At 38.6% G+C, this 20,187-nt stretch overlaps 1 protein-coding gene across 2 annotated transcripts in view; it reads left to right on the forward strand.

The window, feature by feature from the left end:
• The window catches only part of STK3 (serine/threonine kinase 3), a 248,862-nt gene that overhangs the window by 62,939 nt on the left and 165,736 nt on the right, over positions 1-20,187 (forward strand). For both annotated transcript variants that reach the window (XM_084749308.1, XM_084749307.1), the window contains exons 5-6: positions 510-674; positions 1,142-1,309. In XM_084749308.1, the coding sequence (XP_084605434.1) occupies positions 510-674; positions 1,142-1,309 (333 nt within the window). The remainder of the gene's footprint in view (positions 1-509; positions 675-1,141; positions 1,310-20,187) is intronic.

Here is a 20,187-nt window from a genome sequence, read left to right on the forward strand (position 1 = left end):
ATGTAGTGTTACACTATAGGATTGCTTTAAAGGCACATGAAATAATCAGTGCAAAACAGATTGTAGTGGCTCAAAGGGAAATGATGACTTCTAGTTAAGGTGATTCTTGGGATATAGATTTTTTACTTTATTTGCATCACAGATAATTTTAAAGGATTTTAATCTCCCATTCATAAATAAAATATATAATAATAGAATGGTGGAATTGTGTGGAGGTCAGGAATTTTGTAATTTATTAATCTTGATCTTTTTTGTAGAGGTTTAATGGCTGTTAAGTACTTGTGTTGGGCAGTGATGGCACACGCCTTTAATTCCAGCACTTGGAAGGCAGAGGCAAGAGGATCTCTGAGTTTGGGGCCAGCATGGCCTATAGAGCCAGACCTGAGACAGCCAAGGCTACACAGGGGAAACCTTGTCTAAAAGAAAGAAGTCCTTGTTACTGGTGTTTGTCTTCTGGGACTTTACCTGAGATTGTATCTTAATATGATTTTGAAATTATTCCTTTTCAGTTAACAGAAGATGAAATTGCAACTATTCTAAAATCTACATTAAAAGGATTAGAATATTTGCATTTTATGAGGAAAATACACAGAGATATAAAAGCCGGAAATATTCTCCTCAACACAGAAGGACATGCAAAGCTTGCAGATTTTGGAGTGGCTGGCCAGTTAACAGTGAGTTTAATAATTTTTATATATTTTCACTATTTTTTAGGCTTAAGTGTGACTCAGTTGATATTTAGGGGAGTATGGAAGGGTGACTTTGCTACTCTTATGGAGAAGAAGCCATATTTGACTCTTTATGTTATGTGGGTCCCTAGTTAATGAAATACATTTATCATCAAAATGCTCACATTTATGAAAGGGAAGCAGTTTTAATCTCTTGGTATATTGGTATTTGTTGCTTTTATTCTTATCATATAATCTTTAGTGGCTATCTTTAATAAAATCATGATGAGTTAAAAACTTGGTTATTTTACAGATAGTGCTAAAATATGTTAGAACCAGTTGAAGCATTAGGAAAGTAGTCAATTTTGAATAGAATCTGTTATTAGCAGATCATATGTTTTAATGAATATGTTGCTATAGCTGTTTTCTTTGTGTTTTTGTACAGTATTTATGCTTATATAATGTCATTGCAGGATACGATGGCAAAGCGCAATACTGTAATAGGAACCCCGTTTTGGATGGCTCCTGAGGTAATTCAAGAAATAGGTTACAACTGTGTGGCTGACATCTGGTCCCTTGGCATTACTTCTATAGAAATGGCAGAAGGAAAGCCTCCTTATGCTGATATACATCCAATGAGGGTAAGGAATTACATTTTGCTAAAAACATTGGTTTTGAGTCTTATAGTTTTGTAATCATAAAATGAACAAACACAAAGTGAGTTAGATTATGTGTAGAAGGAGTAGGTTGTTAAAGATGAGTAACTGTTAACTTCTGACCTCAGTTCACTGTACTATAAATCATGAGAAAAGAGCGCTGACAGCCGTTTATCTGTAACAAGCATTATTTTCCTTCCTTCCTTCCTTCCTTCCTCATTTAGCTCATTGCTTTCCAAGGGTTACTGGACAATTGCTCCTCATGCTTCTTTACAGTTCTCTGTTCCTGTCTTCCGGTGACTTTTCTTTCTTCCTTGTATGTTCTTTAAGCTGATAGTAAAAAGTCTTGATGGGGGCTGGAGAGATGGCTCAGCAGTCAAGAGCTGGGTTACTTCTCAGCACCCACATGGAGGCTGAGACCCACAGCTGTCTGTAACTCCGGTTTCATGGATTCCCACCCTATCTTCTGGCCTCTGTACACCAGGCACATATGTGAGTACAGAGACAGACATGCAGGCAAAACATCCATACCCGTAAATTAAACTTTTGTTTCTTAAAGTTCTTATATTCCATATTGCTATCTATCTTTGAGAGGATTAGGTATATTTCTTTAAATAAGTATTTATTTTAAAAATATACCTTCTCCCTCTTAATCAGTTACCTGCCTTCGATTCCATGATAATCTTGTATTTCATAATCCCTTGCATATTCAAGTCTAGTTTATTTTGCTTTAGGATTTGTAATGACACAGTATTTAGATTATAGCAATATGTGACTTTCTGGCGTAGATATGTAATTTCTCTTTGTATGTACTTATTGCTGTCTAATAGCTACAAGTACCCTAAGAAGGATGTGAGTGAAGGGTGACAGGGGTGTGTGTGTGTGTGTGTGTGTGTGTGTGTGTGTGTGTGTGTGTATGTGTGTGTGTGTGTATGTGTGTGTGTGTGTGTGTGTGTGTGTGTGTGTGTGTGTGTGTGTGTGTATTTATAGAAAAGAAAAGACAGGGTGACTTGGAGAGGCAAGTCAAGTAAATAGATGGAGGAAGAAAGAAGGGAATATTTTTGAATGCCTAATGAGGAATAAATTTGGATTATGTTTAATATTACAATGCCATTACAGTGACTGCAGTGTTGACAATACTTAAACATCCACAATGACGTATTGAGGCACATTACCAGACAATTATTTTTAGTAGTAAAGTTGTATTCCATGTATATTGTCTTTCTACATGCAAACTCCCTTGGACATATAAAAAAGTAAAAATAACAAATTACTTACTCGAAAACAACATGAAAAATAGCAAAGCCAGCATAAGAACTGGAACATGAGCTCTTTGTCTCCTTTGCGCATCGGTTACCTCAGGTGCTGTGGTCAGGATGTTTATGGGAGGCCTCTCCCACGGGATGCAAGCATGCTCCAGGAGGAGGCTATGGTTTATCTGCAACATCCTAGCTGAGTTCTAGAGGGGAGTCTTATACTGTAGCTGTTCTAGTTCTGCCCTTTGGAAATCTTTTCCAAACAAATAGTTTAGCACATAAATTTGGCCATGTGAAAACCTCTCTACAAGAATGAAAAGAATTGTAATAGTGTGTGGCCCCTGCTTTAATGATCTTGAAATTCACTTGAGTTTGAATTCATACTTACAAAATAGTAAAGACATACTATAATACAGCACTTCTCAAAGCATTTCTATACTTTAAATTCTACAATAATCAAAAATCCTCTAGATACACTATATATATTGCAAACTTCTTCCTAAAATGCTGTCTTAGTCAGTGTTCCTTTGTTGTGAAGAGACGCCATGACGGGGACGACTCTTATAAAGGCAGACATTTAGTTGTGGCTGGTGCAGTTCAGAGCTTTAGTCCATTGTCATCATGGCAGGAAGCATGGCGGGTGCAGGCAGACATGGCGCAGGAGTGGTAGTTGGGAGTTCTGTATCTGGATCAGTAGGAAGAAATATCAGCCATCAGGCCTGGCTTGAGGTTCTGAGACCTCAGAGCCTGCCCCCTAGTGATGCACTTTCTCCAGCAAAGCCACGTCTTTTAATAGTGTCATTCCCTATGGACCTATGGGGGGCATTTTTATTCAAACCACTACAGATGCCTTGGTCTCTTTTTCTGTTATTTTAAATCCTGCCAGGTTTTCAAGTCTCAACTCAGATGTGATTTCTTTGTTTGTTTGTTTAATGTGTGTGGTGCTTTGCTTGTGTGACTCTGGGGGCAGGAAGGGGCGGCTGCTTGGGCCAGATGGTGGCCTGGGTGCCAGCGTCAGTCTCAGGCTCTGAGCGGGATTGTAGCCTCGTCTGCGGGGGGATGGGCGATAATACTTGGCCAATTTACTCTTTTTCTTGGGATGTTTTCCCTTGATGGTTTGTTCTTTTTCTTCAGATGTTTCATGTGTCCAGTGGTTCCAGATACCTTAGTTGGATGCTTTTAAACAAAACCCTGCCTCAACCCTACTTAACTCGGAAGGGTCCCCCCCCCCCTTTTAAAACAGTTTATATCTTTTCAATGGCAATTTTTTTGCAACAGAAAATGTATTATCTTTCAATTGAAATTAAAAAAATCTTCTGAAAATTTGAAAGTAAATATACCTTAGCATGTATGGGTAAATATACCTTTCTCTTTATATGTAAATTCAAGGTTAAGTGTATTTATTTTTAGATCACAAAGGACATTCGCTTTGAATTTCAGCCTGCCTTTTGCAAGTGGCTTTTAAATTACGTTACTATAATACTTATTTAAATATGTTCAGATTACATCTCAATTGTTATCCCCTCACTTGTATCTTTCCACCATTCCCTTCTCCCTCCCTTTTTCACCCTACTCCCCTTCCCTAGGTCTGTGACAGAAGGGGACCTCCTCCCCCACCATATGATCATAGCCTATCTGGTCTCATCCTGATAGCCTGCTTACTCTTCCTCTGAGTGCCACCAGGCCTCTCTACCAAGGGGAAGTGGTAAAATTGGGGCCACCATAGTTCATGTCAGAGTCAGTCCCTGCTCTCTACACAGCTGTGGAGAATGTGCTGTCCATTGGCTAGATCTGAATAGGGGGGTCTAGTTTACTGTATGCATTGTCCTTGGTTGTACAGTAGTTTGAGCGGATCCCCTGGGTCCAGATCCACCAGCCTTGGCGGTCTTCTTGTAGGGTTCATGGACTCTCTGGGTCCTTCCCTTTCCCCATTCTCCCTTACCTCTCTCACCTGGAGTCCTAATAGGAAGTCCCAGTGTCTATTCCAACCCTCGCTAAGTGAAGACTCTCAGAGGACACCCATGTTGGGCTAGTGTCTAATTATAAGTGAGTATAGACCATGTGTGTCTTCCTGGGTCTGGGTTAACTCACTCAGGATGATCCTTTCTAGTTCCATTCATTTGCCTGCAAATTTCAAGATTTCCTTGTTTTTAATAGCTGAGTAGTATAACATAGTGTAAATGTACTACCGTTTCTTTATCCATTCTTCGATTGAGGGACATCTAGGTTGTTTCCAGGTTCTGGCTGTTACGAATAAGGCTGCTATGAACATAGTTGAGCATATGACCTTGTTGTGTGGTGGAGCATCTTCTGGGTATATTCCAAGGAGTGGAATAGCTGGGTCTTGAGGTAGCACTATTCCCAGTTTTCTGAGAAAATGCCAGATAGATTTCCAGAGTGGTTGTATTAGTTTGCATTCCCACCAGCAATGGAGGAGTGTTCCCCTTTCTCCACATCCTCGCCAGCATGCGCTGTCACTTGAGCTTTACTTGCTTGCCTCTGCCTCCCAAGTGTTGGAATTAAAGGTGTCAACCATTGCCTGGCTATGGATTTCTTATAATAGTTACTCTCGTAGGGCTGTCCTGGTCTAATTTGACTCTCCATTACCCCTCATTTTCTAGCGTTAGGGATAAACTTTCTGGTTTTTGAATGTGTAATCTATCGTTATCTGCTGATATATTCTGAATTTGTTCCTTCGTAAATTTTAATTGTGTAGTCTTAGTTAAATGTGATGCCAGCCTGTCCGCTATGTCATCTTCAGATGTTTTGTCTCCCTGGCCTGTATGAGCTACATAAAATTTGATGTCATTGCTAAGTTTTTTGTTTTGCCATTTCTATTCATGCCTCCCATGACCAGATTATCTTTGCCATTTATCTGCCAGGTAGTGGTTTTCCATTTTGATGACCATATAGCTATACAATTGCACAAGCGCCGTGGTTTGGAGAGGATAGACATCTTTCTTTTGCTGTCCTAGTTGTTTGTCTTATAGCCAGTCATGCTGCCCTGACTGTGTGGTTCCTCCTCGGCCGTGGCCACTCCATGCCTGCTCTACAGGCTGCTGCTGTCCACTGGTCTTGGTTCTATCAGTTGATGAACCAGCAGTGACCCATGTGTTGACCTAATGCTGTGACCATTCCACCGATCCCCACAGTTCAGTAGGTGCCTCTTGGGGGATGGGTAAGCAGTTTAGGCAGCTGAGCTATTTTGCCAGGGAAGGAAGGCACAGACCTCTTTGCTACCACATCCTGGTCATGAAGGAATTCAGACAGGTACTGGTTCCACTGTAATACCCTTCCTTCCATGGCTAAGCCTGGGAAGGACTCTGCTGTCTAACGGATGGATCCAATCCATCGTTGTAAGGAGCACCCTTATGACCACAGGGTGTTTGGCAATGACTGAGGTTTTCCATGTCTCATAAAATGTCCAGATTTGTTTCTCAAAGAGAGAATATTTATTATATGTATATGGAAAGCGTTTGCAGTAGAAGCTAACAGCCAAATGTTTGTGGACTCCTTTTTTGCTTTATGAAGTGTCTCCAGTTGCCAATTTGCCAGCAAATATGATATCTATAATTAGGGTACCATCTGCTTCTGTATTGCTCAGAGTTAAGTGCACAGAGATGTGCTTACCAGCAGTTGCAAAAGCTGCTCTTTGTTCTTGTCCTCATTGGAAATTAGTTGCCTTTCTAGTAACCCTGGAGAGGGTTTTTATAATAAGCTGTAACTATGGCATGCAATTTCTCTACTGTGCAAAATACCAATTAGGAACTGTATCAGAGTTTTGTCCCTGGGTGGTGGGATTAAAGGTATGCACCACTACTACCTTATTCATTTTAACTCTAGGATAAAGAAAACAGCTAACTTGTGGCCCTCCCTTTACCTGGTGGGGGCTGTTGGCCACTGGCCTGTGAGGACAAAGGGAGCAGAAGTGGCAGTCAGGGTTCAGGTGGCCCATGAGTATGAAGGAATGACTTCCGGAAGCAGCTTCAGTGAAACAGCTCAACTCTGCTCACAGGAAATGGAGAGACTATCTAGGACGGGCCAGTAGTTGGGCCGTCACCTAATAAGTGCCCACAGTGTGCATTATTTGCATGTTGACAGCACGGTCCTATTGGGTGGCAGGGGAAGAGCATTTGCAAGAAACTGTGTCACAAGTTATACTCCTGATATTTTAGGCATTTGTGCATAATGACTTTCCAGATGATGTCAGACAGTGGGAAGCCCTGCTTAGGGAAGTGAGCCCTCCATTTTGTGCTGTGCTCAGAGAGTGACCCAGACTTGGTGGACTTTGACCTTAAACAGCAAGGTCCTCCAACACTAGTTTATAGAGATCTCCCTGTCTCTGATGGGATTAAAGGTATAGGCTACCAGCACCCTGCTCAAATATTTTATCTTAGCTCCAAATCATTCCAACTTTTAGAGAGCTAGAAAACATGTATGAACTGTTGCAACCCTTTGAATTTACTTAAAATATTTTAAATCACTTAACTGTGTTTTTAAATACCAAACAACAAAAATTTCCTTTTTATTTAAGAAGAATATTTAAAAGCAGATGTCCAAGATAGCATGGGCTACGTGGCAATATATTGTCTAATATTCTAATGTGGAACTAAGACATGTGGCTTAAGAAAACCCACCTTTCATCTTTTGGCAGTAAGGCAAGTGTGTCTTTGGTAAGTTATCATTTGAAAATATTATTTTTTACTTTTTTTTCATGCCTGATCAAATGAAAGTCATTTGTTAGTCTTTATAAGTTAGTTTGGACTGAATGACCAAGATGTCTGATGAATTATCTCCCCTCCTTATTCAGGAGGTCTCTCTTGTTCAGGACTAATCTTTATCAATCTTCATGGTATCCACAGTTTTTCTTCTTCTGTGGAAACAAAGGCAAAACCTCCTCCCTAATGTAACACATTTCCCAGTTCCCATTCTGAGGTCGACACATCTTTAAAATATACAAGCTGATTTAATTAAGCAGTGTTTTGTGTGTGTGTGTGTGTGTGTATGTGTGTGTTTTACTGTCCAATGTTTCTTCATAGATGTTGTTTCTTTCTCATTAACAATTAAAAGACTTAATGTTAATAAAATACTGTGTAATCTGTCTTTGGGGGGGGGTTCTTTATTATCTATTTATGTTTATTAAACATATCTTTTAAAGTATGATTGTATTGTTCTATAATTTCTTGTCCTATAGGATTGTACGGTATACCTATATTAATATGTTTTATATTATAATATGCAAAAATCTATCTCATTTTACTAGAGACATTTGCTGTGTAGCATTATCAGTGTTAATTTGTATAGGTAGCACCATAATTGCTATGACTTCTAATAAATGTAATTATAGAATCAGCATTTCTAGAACTTAAAAGCTGTTGCCAGTTGAAATCCTGTGTATGTATTTATGGTATGGAGCACGTACTTTAATTTTCCAAACTCTGCAAAATGAAACACATTCATTCATCAAATTTTATTTCTTTGCGTACCTTTTGGGTATTTTTTGGGTTACTTCCTACAAGCAATGGGATTTAGTTATACAAAGAACACGTAGGCTATTGCCTTATAATTTCTGTGGCTTGTTCCCAAGGGATAGAGAAGTATTTCTTCAAACCTTTGCTGTTAACATGGTGTTTGTTACTAAATTCTGAAGCTTCTAGCAATTTTCTGGTAAGAGCTGATCAATTTCATCATTGCCTTGTGCTAGGGGGACTGGTAGACTTGTATAGGTTCTAATATGTGTTATATATAATGGATGATTTATATTTTTGATTACTTCTTGTTGTTGAATAAATAGCAAAGGTAATTCTGAATCATCTGGAATAAGCTCAACATTTTAAATATGTGAAACAATGTATTGAGAGTCAGTAACTATATTAAGAGATTCAGGAAAATCTAGTGGTTCTATAAGAATGGCATACAGCTCTGATTTTTTGATTGAATCATAAGGGTTCTGTGTCTCTCAATTTTCCTGGCTTATAACTTGCCTTTCCTGATTAATTTGCATCAGTGTTGGGTATAGTGGTTCCAGAAATTGCTGTCCCTACTACTTACTATACCAGGGAGAATCCAGTTATTACCTTTTATAAACTGAAGTCTCTTGCTTTTGGGATATGGGTTGTTTATCTCTCCCCCTAAATTACTGCAAGCTCTTTGCCAATGTTCATTTTCTTCCTATAATGAAGCAACTTCAGCATTAGTAAAGGCTACTGCTCATTTTTCCTTTCAGAATCAATTTAGAAACTTTTTTTCTTTGCTTTGCTTTTTAAAAAAGATTTATTTATTTTATGTGCATCTGTGTTCTGCCTGCATGTATGTTTGTGTGATGGTGTTGAGTCCCCTGGAACTGGAGTTACAGACAGTTGTGAGCTGCCATGTGGATGCTGGGAATTGAACCCATGTCCTCTGGAAGAACAACCACTGCTTTTAACCTCTGAGCCATCACTCCAGCCCTAGAAACTTTTTCTATATAGGTCTTTAATATTTTGGCTCTGTTTGTGTGCTAAAAATATCCATTCCTGTGGGAGAATGACCAGAGGGCAAAAACCCAAAATACAGTCAAGCTTTGGATCCAAGCAGTACGCACGTGCATCCTGTAATTTCTTTTCTATCAGAGCCAATTATTTCTCAGCCTCAGTGGATAGTTTTCTTGGACTTTTCAAGACCCTACCACCTTGTAAGGTTTGAAATAAATGACTTTGTGAGTAGTTAGTCCAGTTTTGGGCTGTAGCCGGTACTGCCTCACAGAGAGTTGTGAAAATCATTAAGAGTTTGTAATTGATCTCTCCTGATTTGTACTTTCTATGATCAGACTTTATCTGTAACCCTAGTTCATATCTTAGGTAATTGCTAGAATCTCCTCTTGGTATTTTTTTCAGGAGCAATTTGTAATCCCTAGCAAAGCAAAATTCTCTTTTACTTCATCAAACATTTTTTTCCTAAGGTATCTGCTTCTGAATCAGCCAGTAAGATATCATCCATATAATGGTAACTTACAGATTGAGGAAGCTATTTATGAATTATTTCTAACAGCTGTTGTACAAAATATTGGCGCAAGGTAGAACTGTTTCACATTCCTTGTGGTAAGACTTTCCAATGATATCTTTTTATTGGACAACTGTTATTATAAAAAGGTTGAAGCATACCTTTCCCTATCATGCTTATGCAAAGGGATTGTGAAAAAGCAATCCTTTAAATCAGTTACTTTTATAGGCCATGACTTAGATTATTAGGAAGGAAATGGGATTCCAGGCTATAAAGAGCCCATTGGCTGACTTGTCTTATTTATGGCTCTTAAATCTGTTAAAATCATCAATTTTCCTGATTTCTTTTTTTATAACAAACACAGAGGAACTCCATGGGTTGTAGATCCTTCAGTGTGATGAGCATTCATCTGCTTCTGTACCATCTGTTCTAGAACCTGTAATTTTCTTTTGTCATAGGCCATTGTCCCACTCATTTGTCAGGTAGTCATTTTAAAGGTAGGGAGGTTGGTACCAATGATGTTATTTTGTTTTCATTGCTGCAACAAATATAAATGCATGGCTATATTAGACACATATGGGTTAATTCTCTTATTTGTCCCTCTAGCCCTGTATAATTGACCCATCTTGTACTTTGTTTTACCTGAGATAAAGTTCCAATCCCTAGAAGCTGAATATTTATCTCCTGAAGAGGCCAAACTGGATGCCAAGATTTTGGAGAAATTATTGTTACATCTGTTTTTGTGTCTACTAAACCTTCAATCTCAATGCCACTTCCTTGTGTTTTTAGCTTTGGTCTCTGATCATTTACAGCAGCTAGCCAAAATACTTGTTTTCTGATCTCTCCTGGATATTTTTATTTTATCCTGAGTAGTAGTGTTAAAAACAACAGGCACAAAATCTTTTCACTGCTCTGTGGAGGAGTTTCTCAGATGCTGATAGAGAACACTTGAACTAAATTTGATATCGGGGCTTTCAGGGGCCCTCTAGGTCATTTCCTGTTGGTAGAGGTTCGCCTCACTGTTCCCTGTTGATCTATATTCTTTAGTCCAGTGCCTGCGGTTGCCATGCCTTCTGCATACTCCAGAAGGCTAGGGCCTTTAAAAAATATTATCTCTAGAAAAAAATATCGTTTCTAGGTACACCTTGTCTACAGTCCCTTTTCAAATGTCTGACATTTTGATCTTTCTTAAGACTTTTAGAAATTACTTCTATCAGAATAGTATCATAAATTTGAAATCCAATATCAGCTGTATTTCTAATTCATTCATCAGTTGCTGCTGGTCTTGCTTTTAAAGGCCTAATCACCCTTTTGCATTCTTTATTAGTATTTTTCAAAAGCTAAAGATTTGAATAAAATTTGTCTGACTTCTGTATCTGATCGTATTCTATTTACAGCTGAAGTCAATCTTTTATAAAAAATCAGTGAAGGCTTGTTTAGGGCCTTGTATAATTTTAGTAAATAATTTAGAACTGTTTTCTTATTCTTCAATGTTGCCTCAAGCATTTAAAGCTGCTAAAAGACACAATATAGCACAAGGTGTGGTCATCAAAGTCAAGCTGCCTTTGTTACTCAGCATATTGACCTTTACCTAGCGACTGGCCTTGGGAAATATTAATACCTCAAACTCTATTTTGTTGTTGTATGGCCCTAGCTTCCTCTTTCCATCATGTTTGCCAAAGTAACTGAAGACCAGCTTTCAATATTGCTGTTGCCGAGTCATTCCAGTCTTGGGGGATAATTCTGTTTTGTGTTGCCCATGAATTTTATATCTGCCTCACACAGGAGGAATGCATAGATTATGAAGCGATCACTTCCTTAAATCTCCTCAAATCTATTATGTCTATAGGATTCCATTTAACTTCTTTATAATTTTGGGGTGCCCAATGTCTGATGGTAGTAGTAACTGGATAAACTAAGGCTGGTTTTCTAACAGCCTTGGGCTGCCCCTCTTCAGTTTCATCATGTTGTGGTGAGGTGGATTTTGTCTAAATTCCTCTGTCTGTGTCTGAGTATTTTTCTTATTTTCATATTTAAGTTTTTCTAATGCCTGTTTCCTTATCAGTCCATTTTCTGCTTCTATTTTTAAGCCATCTAAAGTAGCACTAGACAGGATCTTAATGCCCTGCATCATGACATTTCCCATTATTAATGTGGGAAAGATTTTTCTTTTTAATATTACTTTATACTCCTTGAGGACTTCCCAGGTGTCTTACCAGATCTGATGGCTTCTCAATTTGTCTGCAGCTGGTGTGATTTCTCTTTCTGTGTGGTCATGAACATACATTAGAGCACCAAATATTGTTATAAATAAAATTTTAATGGATCAATTTTATCAATAAAGACTTGGGAGCCAGGTGCTTGGCTGAAAGCCTGCTAAGTGAGAGAGGCAGAGGAAGAACCCAGATGACCTTCCTCCTCAACAGATGTCCCAGAAGGAAACCCCCTCTCCCACACTGTTTCAAACAACCTTCTTCAAACTCAGTGTCCCGCCCTTTTCTTTCCTGTTGGTTTCTATTCTTGGATTAAAGATGTGTGCCAAGGCTGAGCCACACCACAACTTATAACAGCTTTTTTTTTTTCCTCAGTAAAGAATACAGTCTCAGGGCTCAAAATATGATCAAGTATCCTGCAACAATCTTATGTGTTTCCAAGTATAACATGATTATGACTTCCTTTGTAAATCATGTTGAGTTTTTCTTGTGTTGTGAACTATCTCACAACTCAAGTACTAAGTATGTGTCTTGAGAGACAGTCACGTCATGCAGAAAATGGATTTCCAAACCCCGAATCCTTACTTGAAAAGATGCTTGTTTTCCTTGAAATGAGCATGTTTACTTGTTTTTTGGTTTTCTATCAGACCCTGAGAAAACAGAGTTGTCTTGGTTTGCTTTTCTTTGAGATAATGGTTACATAAAATATAGAGAAGTGCTTTTTATGTTTTGCCATTTGTAACATAGGATATGAAACAATTGTCCAGGGTAGATGATTAATAAAGCTAATAATGAAATAACAAAATTAGTGATCTGTACAATCTCATCCAGTTGTCAATGGTTTAGGGTGTGTTAATTTTGTTAAATGTGATAATTGATTCAATGATCAGTGGTGTGTGTATGCATATATTGGGGGTTGGGTAAGATAAAATGCCTTCTTAGAGTGAAAATAAAATGCCCTAATTAGAATTGGACAATGAAAAAATGTATTTGAAAGTGTTACAGGTAGTGTAGATAGAACCTTTAAGAAAAAGGTTAAATTATTTGTTACTATGACTTAACCTGTCAGTTAAGTTAACTCAGGGATCATATAAAGGCCATAAGACTAGGCTGCAAGTGCTCTAACAGGGTTAGCCGTCTGGTTGGCCCCTTTGGCCATTCTTTGTAGGCTTCTGGTCCTACCAACCACAAATAGCAATAAGAACACCAGTTAATAGTGACCCAGATTGTTCTAGAATCAGATATTTGTAGTCATTTTCTTAGATACATGATTTTAACCATGCTTCATAGCAGTGAGGTGACTGATAAACTTGAGAGCTTTGAGGCTTTAACCAGTTTTTGTGTCTGTGAATTAGCTAAGATGGCCCCTTTAGTGTGTACTTCATAGAGCTGTTCTTTAAGGTCAAATGAGATGCCTGTGAAATGCACCTAAATATGAAATTAGAATTGTTAGGAAGGATTTTGTAGTTATTGTTCAGTTTTCATAAATGATTCAAGCTCTTAATGATTCCTATTAGTAGTAGTTACTATTCTTTCCTAGGGAACTTTTGTTATGGGAAAAACAAGCATCTGTCTGTCCTGACTTTTTGGTGGTTGTCCATTAGGGAAGTGGAAGAATCAGGACCATACATAGAACCCAAAGCATTACTCTACTCAGGTGGCAGCTGCAGATGCTACTGGAAAAATTGGGCCACACAGACACAAATACATTTTCTCTCCTTTCTATTGCTGATGAATGGTGCTTTCTTTTTTAATGTGTGTTTATGTATAATAATGTGCGTGTTTGTGTGTGTGTCCCTTGGTGTGTGTGTGTGTGTGTGTGTGTGTGTGTGTGTGTGTGTGTGTATGTAGGCCAGAGAAAAAATTTGCATGTTAGTCCTTGCCTTTAGTCCTGTTTGATACAGAGTCTCTTGTTTATCACTGCTTACCCCAGTCTAGCTGCCCAAAGCTTCCAGGAAGTCTCCTGTCTCTGCCTGCCACCTCCCTGTATGGTGCTGTGATCACAGCTGCATCATACTGTGTCTGGCTTTACATGGTGTACTGGCTGGTTTTGTGTTAACTTGACACAGCTAGAGTCATTAAAGAGGAAGGAGTCTCAGTTGAGGAAATATATTCAAGGAATCCAGCTGTAGGGCATTTTCTCAATTAGTGATCAGTGTGGGAGGGCCCAGCCTATGGTGGGTGGCACTATCCCTGGGCTGGTGGTCCAGGGTTCTATAAGAAAGCAGGCTGAAGCCTGGCGGTGGTGGCACACGCCTTTAATCCCAGCACTTGGGAGGCAGAGGCATGCGGATCGCTGTGTGTTCAAGACCAGCCTGGTCTCCAAAGTGAGTCCAGGACAGCCAAGGCTACACAGAGAAACCCTGTTTTGAAAAACCAAAAACAAAACAAAAAACAAAACAAAACAAAACAAAAAAGAAAGCAGGCTGAGTAAGCCATAAGGAGCAAGCCAATAATCAACAACCCCTCCATGGCCTCTGTATCAGCTCCTGCCTCCAGGATCTGGCCCTCTTTGGCTTTTTTAAAAATTTAATTTATTCAGATTACAACTCAATTGTTATCCCATCACTTCTATCATCCTGTTCCTCCCTCTCCCCCTCCCTCCTGCTTTCACCCTATTTCCCTCCGTTAGGCGTATAACTGATGGGCCCCCACTATATGGTCATAGGCTATCAAGTCTCATCTTGGTAGCCTGCTTATTTTTTCTTTGAGTGCCACCAGGCCTCCCCACCAAGGGGAGGTGGACAAATATGGGGCACCAGAGTTCGTGTCACTCTCTACTCAACTGTGGGGAATGTTTTGTCCATTGGCTAGATCAGAGTAGGGGTTCAATGTTTTCTGCATGTGTTGTCCTTGGTTAGTGCAATAGTTTGAGCAGACCTCCCTAAGCCCCGATGCACCTTTCATGATATTCTTCTTATAGGTTTCTAGGACCCTCTGGGTCCATCTATTTCCCCATCTCCTATATTTGTCTTACCTAGAGTCCCAGTAGGATGTCCTCACATCTCTCCCAATCTCCTGGTAAGTGAAGACTTGCCTTTTGGGCTAGTGCCCAATTATAAGTGTGTATATACCATGTGAGTCTTTCTGAATCTGGGTTAACTCACTCAGTATGATCATTTCTAGTTCTATCCATTTGTCCACAAATTTCAGGATTTCCTTGTTTTTAATAGCTGAGTAGTATAACATAGTGTAAATGTACCACAGTTTCTTTATCCATTCTTCTACTGAGGGTCTTTTCGCTGTTTCCATGTTCTGGCTATTATGAATAAGGCTGCTATGAACATGGTTGAGCATATGACCTTGTTGTGTGGTGGTTCATCTTTTGGGTATATTCCAAGGAGTAGAATAGCTGGGTCTTGAGGAAGCCCTATTACCAGTTTTCTGAGATAGCGCCAGATAGATTTCCAAAGTGGTTGTACAAGTTTGCATTCTTCATGGTGTTTTTTCATAGCAGTAAAAACACTGACTAAGCCACATGGTTCCTGGGATTCAGGTCTCATGCTTGTGTGGCAAGTGTCTTGCCCATCTCCCCAGTCCTAGGTTTTCTTTTTCCTTGCCTTTCATTTTTACATATTGACTAGCCCACCTATGTACACCATGATAGACAAGAACATAAAAAATGAGGTTTTTCTTCAGCAGAGAATTCAACCAGGTGAGCCCCAAAATTACCCTTGAATATTAGAGTTCGGGTAGATGTGCATTTTTATTTTGTAAGATGGTATTTTAAAAATAACTTTTTATTGCATTTATTGATTTGTTTTTGTTGGGGACACAATTGCAAGTGTGGAAGTCAGAGGACAATTTGACTCTCTTTTCACGGTGTGGATCTCAAGGATTAACCTCATGTTGTCAGGCCCTTTCATTGACCCAGTTTATACTTTGGATCAAATGAAAATTGGGGCTTCTGGAAATAAGGGCTCCTTTATCCTGAGTGATTGGGAATTGTGTGTTCAGTACTAAAAATATTTAAAAAGGTTTATGATTTATTTTTACTATTTGCTTTATAATTCTGTATTTTGATCTGAAATACATGTGTGTGTACATATCATATTGTATGAACAGGGTCCCCATTATCTTCTCTCCTCTCCTTTTATTATCATTATTATTTTAACTTCTGAAAAGTCTAGCTTAATAAGTCTAATTACTAGTAGTCTTCACCCAGCTATTTAAAACTATGTCCTTGTCTTGCTGGGTGTGATGGCACACACCTTTAATCCCAGCACCCTGGAGGCAGAGGATGCTGTAGTTGGATACCAGCTTAGTCTATATGTTGAGACCACCTTAAGAAACAAAGCAGAAGAAAACAAAACAAAAAGCCCCTTTCTTTTAATTCTCCTGTCACACTATCTACCAATGTAATTAGCAGCACATTTAAATGAGGCATTTGTCTTGTATTTCCTCTTCGGTCTCAGTTTTAAAGCAAGTTTGCTTCACAGGGTTTTTTCAACTGAACCTGGCAAAATGACCTATGTGTAAAAGTATTCATCAAAGCTAAGTTCCCTTTTCTATCTTGACGATGCTTCTATGATATTAGCATGAAGCATGGTGATCTCAGATTCTTCTTTCGTACAATAATGTTTCACTTACAACTTAGGGCCAAGGAAATAAACAAAAACCTTGACAGTGAGTGGTAATGAAATACAACCCGAAACACTTATCTTTCCTTGTAGTCTGCCTTTCATTCTTTTACTTAACACAATTTATTTAAATTTTAAATTCTTATTAGTTTTTTGAGTATTTTAGATCTTGTCTCCTTATTGAAGAAGAACCAAAAGAAAAATACTGCCATCCTCTAGTTCTGACCCCTGGGCACAGCATCGCTGGCTTGCTGAATGAATATAATTGTTAGATCATAAGGAAGATTCTGTCTGCTGTAAAAGCAACTGTCTAGGCTAGTACGTGATCATTGTGTAACTGTTTCATCCGCAGTTAGTCATAGTGAGTCGAGTGTGACGAACTGGGGTAGCAGTTGTTATGGGAAACATACAAGTTAGTGATTGGTTTGCTGACAGGCTTTGTTTGTAATTTCAAGTATACAACACTTAGAAATCCATAATATTTCTGGTAAGAAATAGGCTTTCTGTCAGGTTTGACTTTGGTGTTATGCTTATAAAGACACACAAAAATGACAACAAAAAGACATACTTAAATGAATCTTGCAACTAAAATGTCCTCAGAAAGAATCGTTTACTGTCTTAGAGAACTGTATATTGATTATGTTAGTTTAGAATGCTCTGTGTTGGTGTTAGTTTTCAGTATAACTTTACACAAGTAGAACCTTCTTTACAGATGGGCTCATGTAAATAGAATAATTATACATAGTTGAGCTATGCACTGAAAGACAAGGGATACATGATAGAGGTGACTTAATACGCACCACAGTGACTTATAACCTACAAGTCACCATTTTCCCTGGAAGCTTGTGAATCTCTTACATTCTGTAATCAAATAAATGATATTAAAGAAGTAATTTAACATAACAATTGTGGCATATACTGAACATATGTTCTTGCTAATAAGTTGCATTATGATCTTGAAGGACTTATATTTAGTTAGTACATTTTGGTTCATATGATACCCTCAGTTTTTCTTAATTTTTATTAGCAAGTTGTTACAGTGGTTAACAAGAAATACACAGATTTAAGCTGCAATAGTTTTCCCAGGGTTATATGATCTAACTTCACAAGCTTCTTGAACATATGTAGATGCTTTTCTATTTTGCTTTAGCTATGACATACAATTGATATAGGCAAGCATGAAAGCTTGGGCAAATTTTCCTTGCTTTTTCTGGATCTTACTCAGGTTCTGTGGTATTTATGTAAAGAACAATTTTGTTACTTGGGAATGCATGTTGAAATTACCATGTGCACTGTTTTGCTGTAGGCCCGTTGGCACTGCCACAAAGGTAATACATTGCCAGTAGGCCATTTCCTTGTCGGCTGCATTTACAATTTAATAGAAATATTACATGACTTTTTAAACAAGTGTTTTGGCAGGGAGGAAATGGCAGATTCCATACAAACAAGCATAGCTTCCTTTTCTTAACCACACTACAGCTACTCAAGAAATTGTAGTTGGTTTCAGGTTTGGGGGTTTAGGGATAGAATGGGGAGTCAGGTTGAAGCAGGAATGGCATTAATATTTACAACAAAATAATCATGTGTTTTTCCTGCTGGATTTTATTACTGTTTAGTTGCAGCCAGTGACAACTAATATATTTATGCATCGCAGCTCAGATAATTTTAATGCAGTTTAGGAATAGCGGGGTTTTGATTGGTTGAAAGGGCCAGCACCACAGATAGGTCCTCGGTGGTAACACTGCTTTTTATAGTTTTGTTTCTTATGCTTTTGGTGTTGCTGTATGATTGGACCTTCATGACTTCGCCTAAGCATTACTTTTTTTTTCTTTTCTTTTAAACTGTGATTTTTGCTGATGAGTGATTCTGGGAGATAGAGAGCACAGGAAAGAAAGTCGGGTGACTTGTTCACACTGACATCAAACCTGATGATATTTCTGTCACATCTTTTGGTCAGTCTGTTTTGGGTCTCTGTTACTCATTTTTAAACTTGAAAGGTCATATTTACAATTTTTACTTGGAAGTTACTCTGTCATATAACTCTTTACTCGCTTAGTCCTCTGGCTCTTGAATCATTTGGAGTTTTGAATAAAACTGCCATCTTTAGTTGTGCGGGATTTATACTTCTGGAAGCTGCCTACAGGGAAGCAGTTGCGCTTTGCTTTTGAACATTTCTGCGGCCACATTCCTCTTCTAGTGTAGATCCTTTTCTTTTGTCGGGTAGAAGGACGATTTATACTTTACTCCTTCCTTTTCTTTTGCTTCTGACTTCTTATCCAACTACCTGGCAGCTGTAGCACATTACGCTGCTTGTGGCGTGGTAGAGCCTGGCGTTGGGGGTGCTCTTACAGCCATCGTAGCACTGGTTTTTGTTATTTTCCGTGTTTCAGTTTGTTGGTAATGGACATATGGACATCATATGTTCCATGGAATACTGTACGAAGCCAATTTGAACTGTTTCCATTTGCCTCAAGTCCAATCATGGTATTTATTTTTTCCATGGCACTTACCCAGATTATCCATACCTCCTGCTTAGCTTGTGTCACTGCTACCATGGACTGTGTTTTGTCTGACTGCCTCTATTTTTTTCACAGTATGTAATTGCCTTTCTCCCATAACTCCCTTTGCATATCACTGATTGATGTTTATAAATAAGCCCGAGATCTTTTAGATAACGGATATTCAGGTTCATAGTAATATGGTATTCAGCATGTTTTTTGTTTATACACAAGGAGGGTTTTATATTCATTCTCCTGGACTGGAATTGAGTATTCTAGTGGAAAAAGTTATAAGAGTGACACAGTGGTTTTAGACAGTATTGCTTATATTTTAGTATCCGTAGTAACAGGGTCCATTTTGTATATCAAATCAAGTTACAATTTTGCTCCTGCATTTTGAAGGTGAAACCTTCAAGTTCTTTTGCAGGCATGGAGAAATATTGCTCTGATATAATTATTGTAGGGGTCTTTAGCTCTCTAACCTTGCATAAAGGCATTTCTAATTACTCCTTTGCAGACCATGGAAAGGGAAGTTACCATATTCTTATGATATTCAGTGAGCCAAATAGTATTGTTATTAGGAAGCTGTCGCTTTAGGCTTGTGGTTCATTTGGCATGGATCCACGTATTTATTCATTTAGCTAATATTTACTAAGCACTACATACTGGGAATACAGAAATAGAAGAAGAACACAAACATTTCTCAATTGGGTTTTGTACACTGAAGGGGAAAGACAATGTGAAAAAGAACCACAGCATTTATATTACATGACAATAGGAAAAAAGCAAGGGAACAAAATAGGAAACGGTAAGAGTGTCATAGAGCATTTGATGTATTTTGTCTTATTTTTATCCAATACCTCATCTAGAAAGTAGTACTTGAATAACAACCTGAGGAAATTTAGGCTGAGTATAGAATACTTCAGGCAGAGGTAACAATTTTGTATTTAATTGTGCTGAAATGGGGGTGGTGTTCCTGTTGACTCCTGGTGTATGTCACAAAGCCTTGAAAGTTACAAATCACTGCTCTTGTTCTGGAGGAGCTGACAGGACATCTGCACAGAGGAGGGATGTGACAATAGCCTGAAGGGGGTCCAGATACAACATGGAGAGCCCTAGGAGAAAAGTTGCATAAACTAACAGAAGGATGGTGGCTAGCTGATAAGACTGGCAATAGCAATGAATTAGCTAGTAGGTGGAGTTGAATATGTATCTCCTTAAGGTGGGCTAGCTGAATTCATAGACGAGTCATGTACAGTAAACACCAGTGAGCTGAGAAGGCACTCTCATCTGCTCTAGAAGATGACCGTTTTCTACCCTACCAGATAGCGTGGG

The sequence above is a fragment of the Acomys minous genome, assembly GCF_964271855.1.
Source record: "Acomys minous genome assembly, chromosome: 12".
NCBI lineage: Eukaryota > Metazoa > Chordata > Mammalia > Rodentia > Muridae > Acomys > Acomys minous.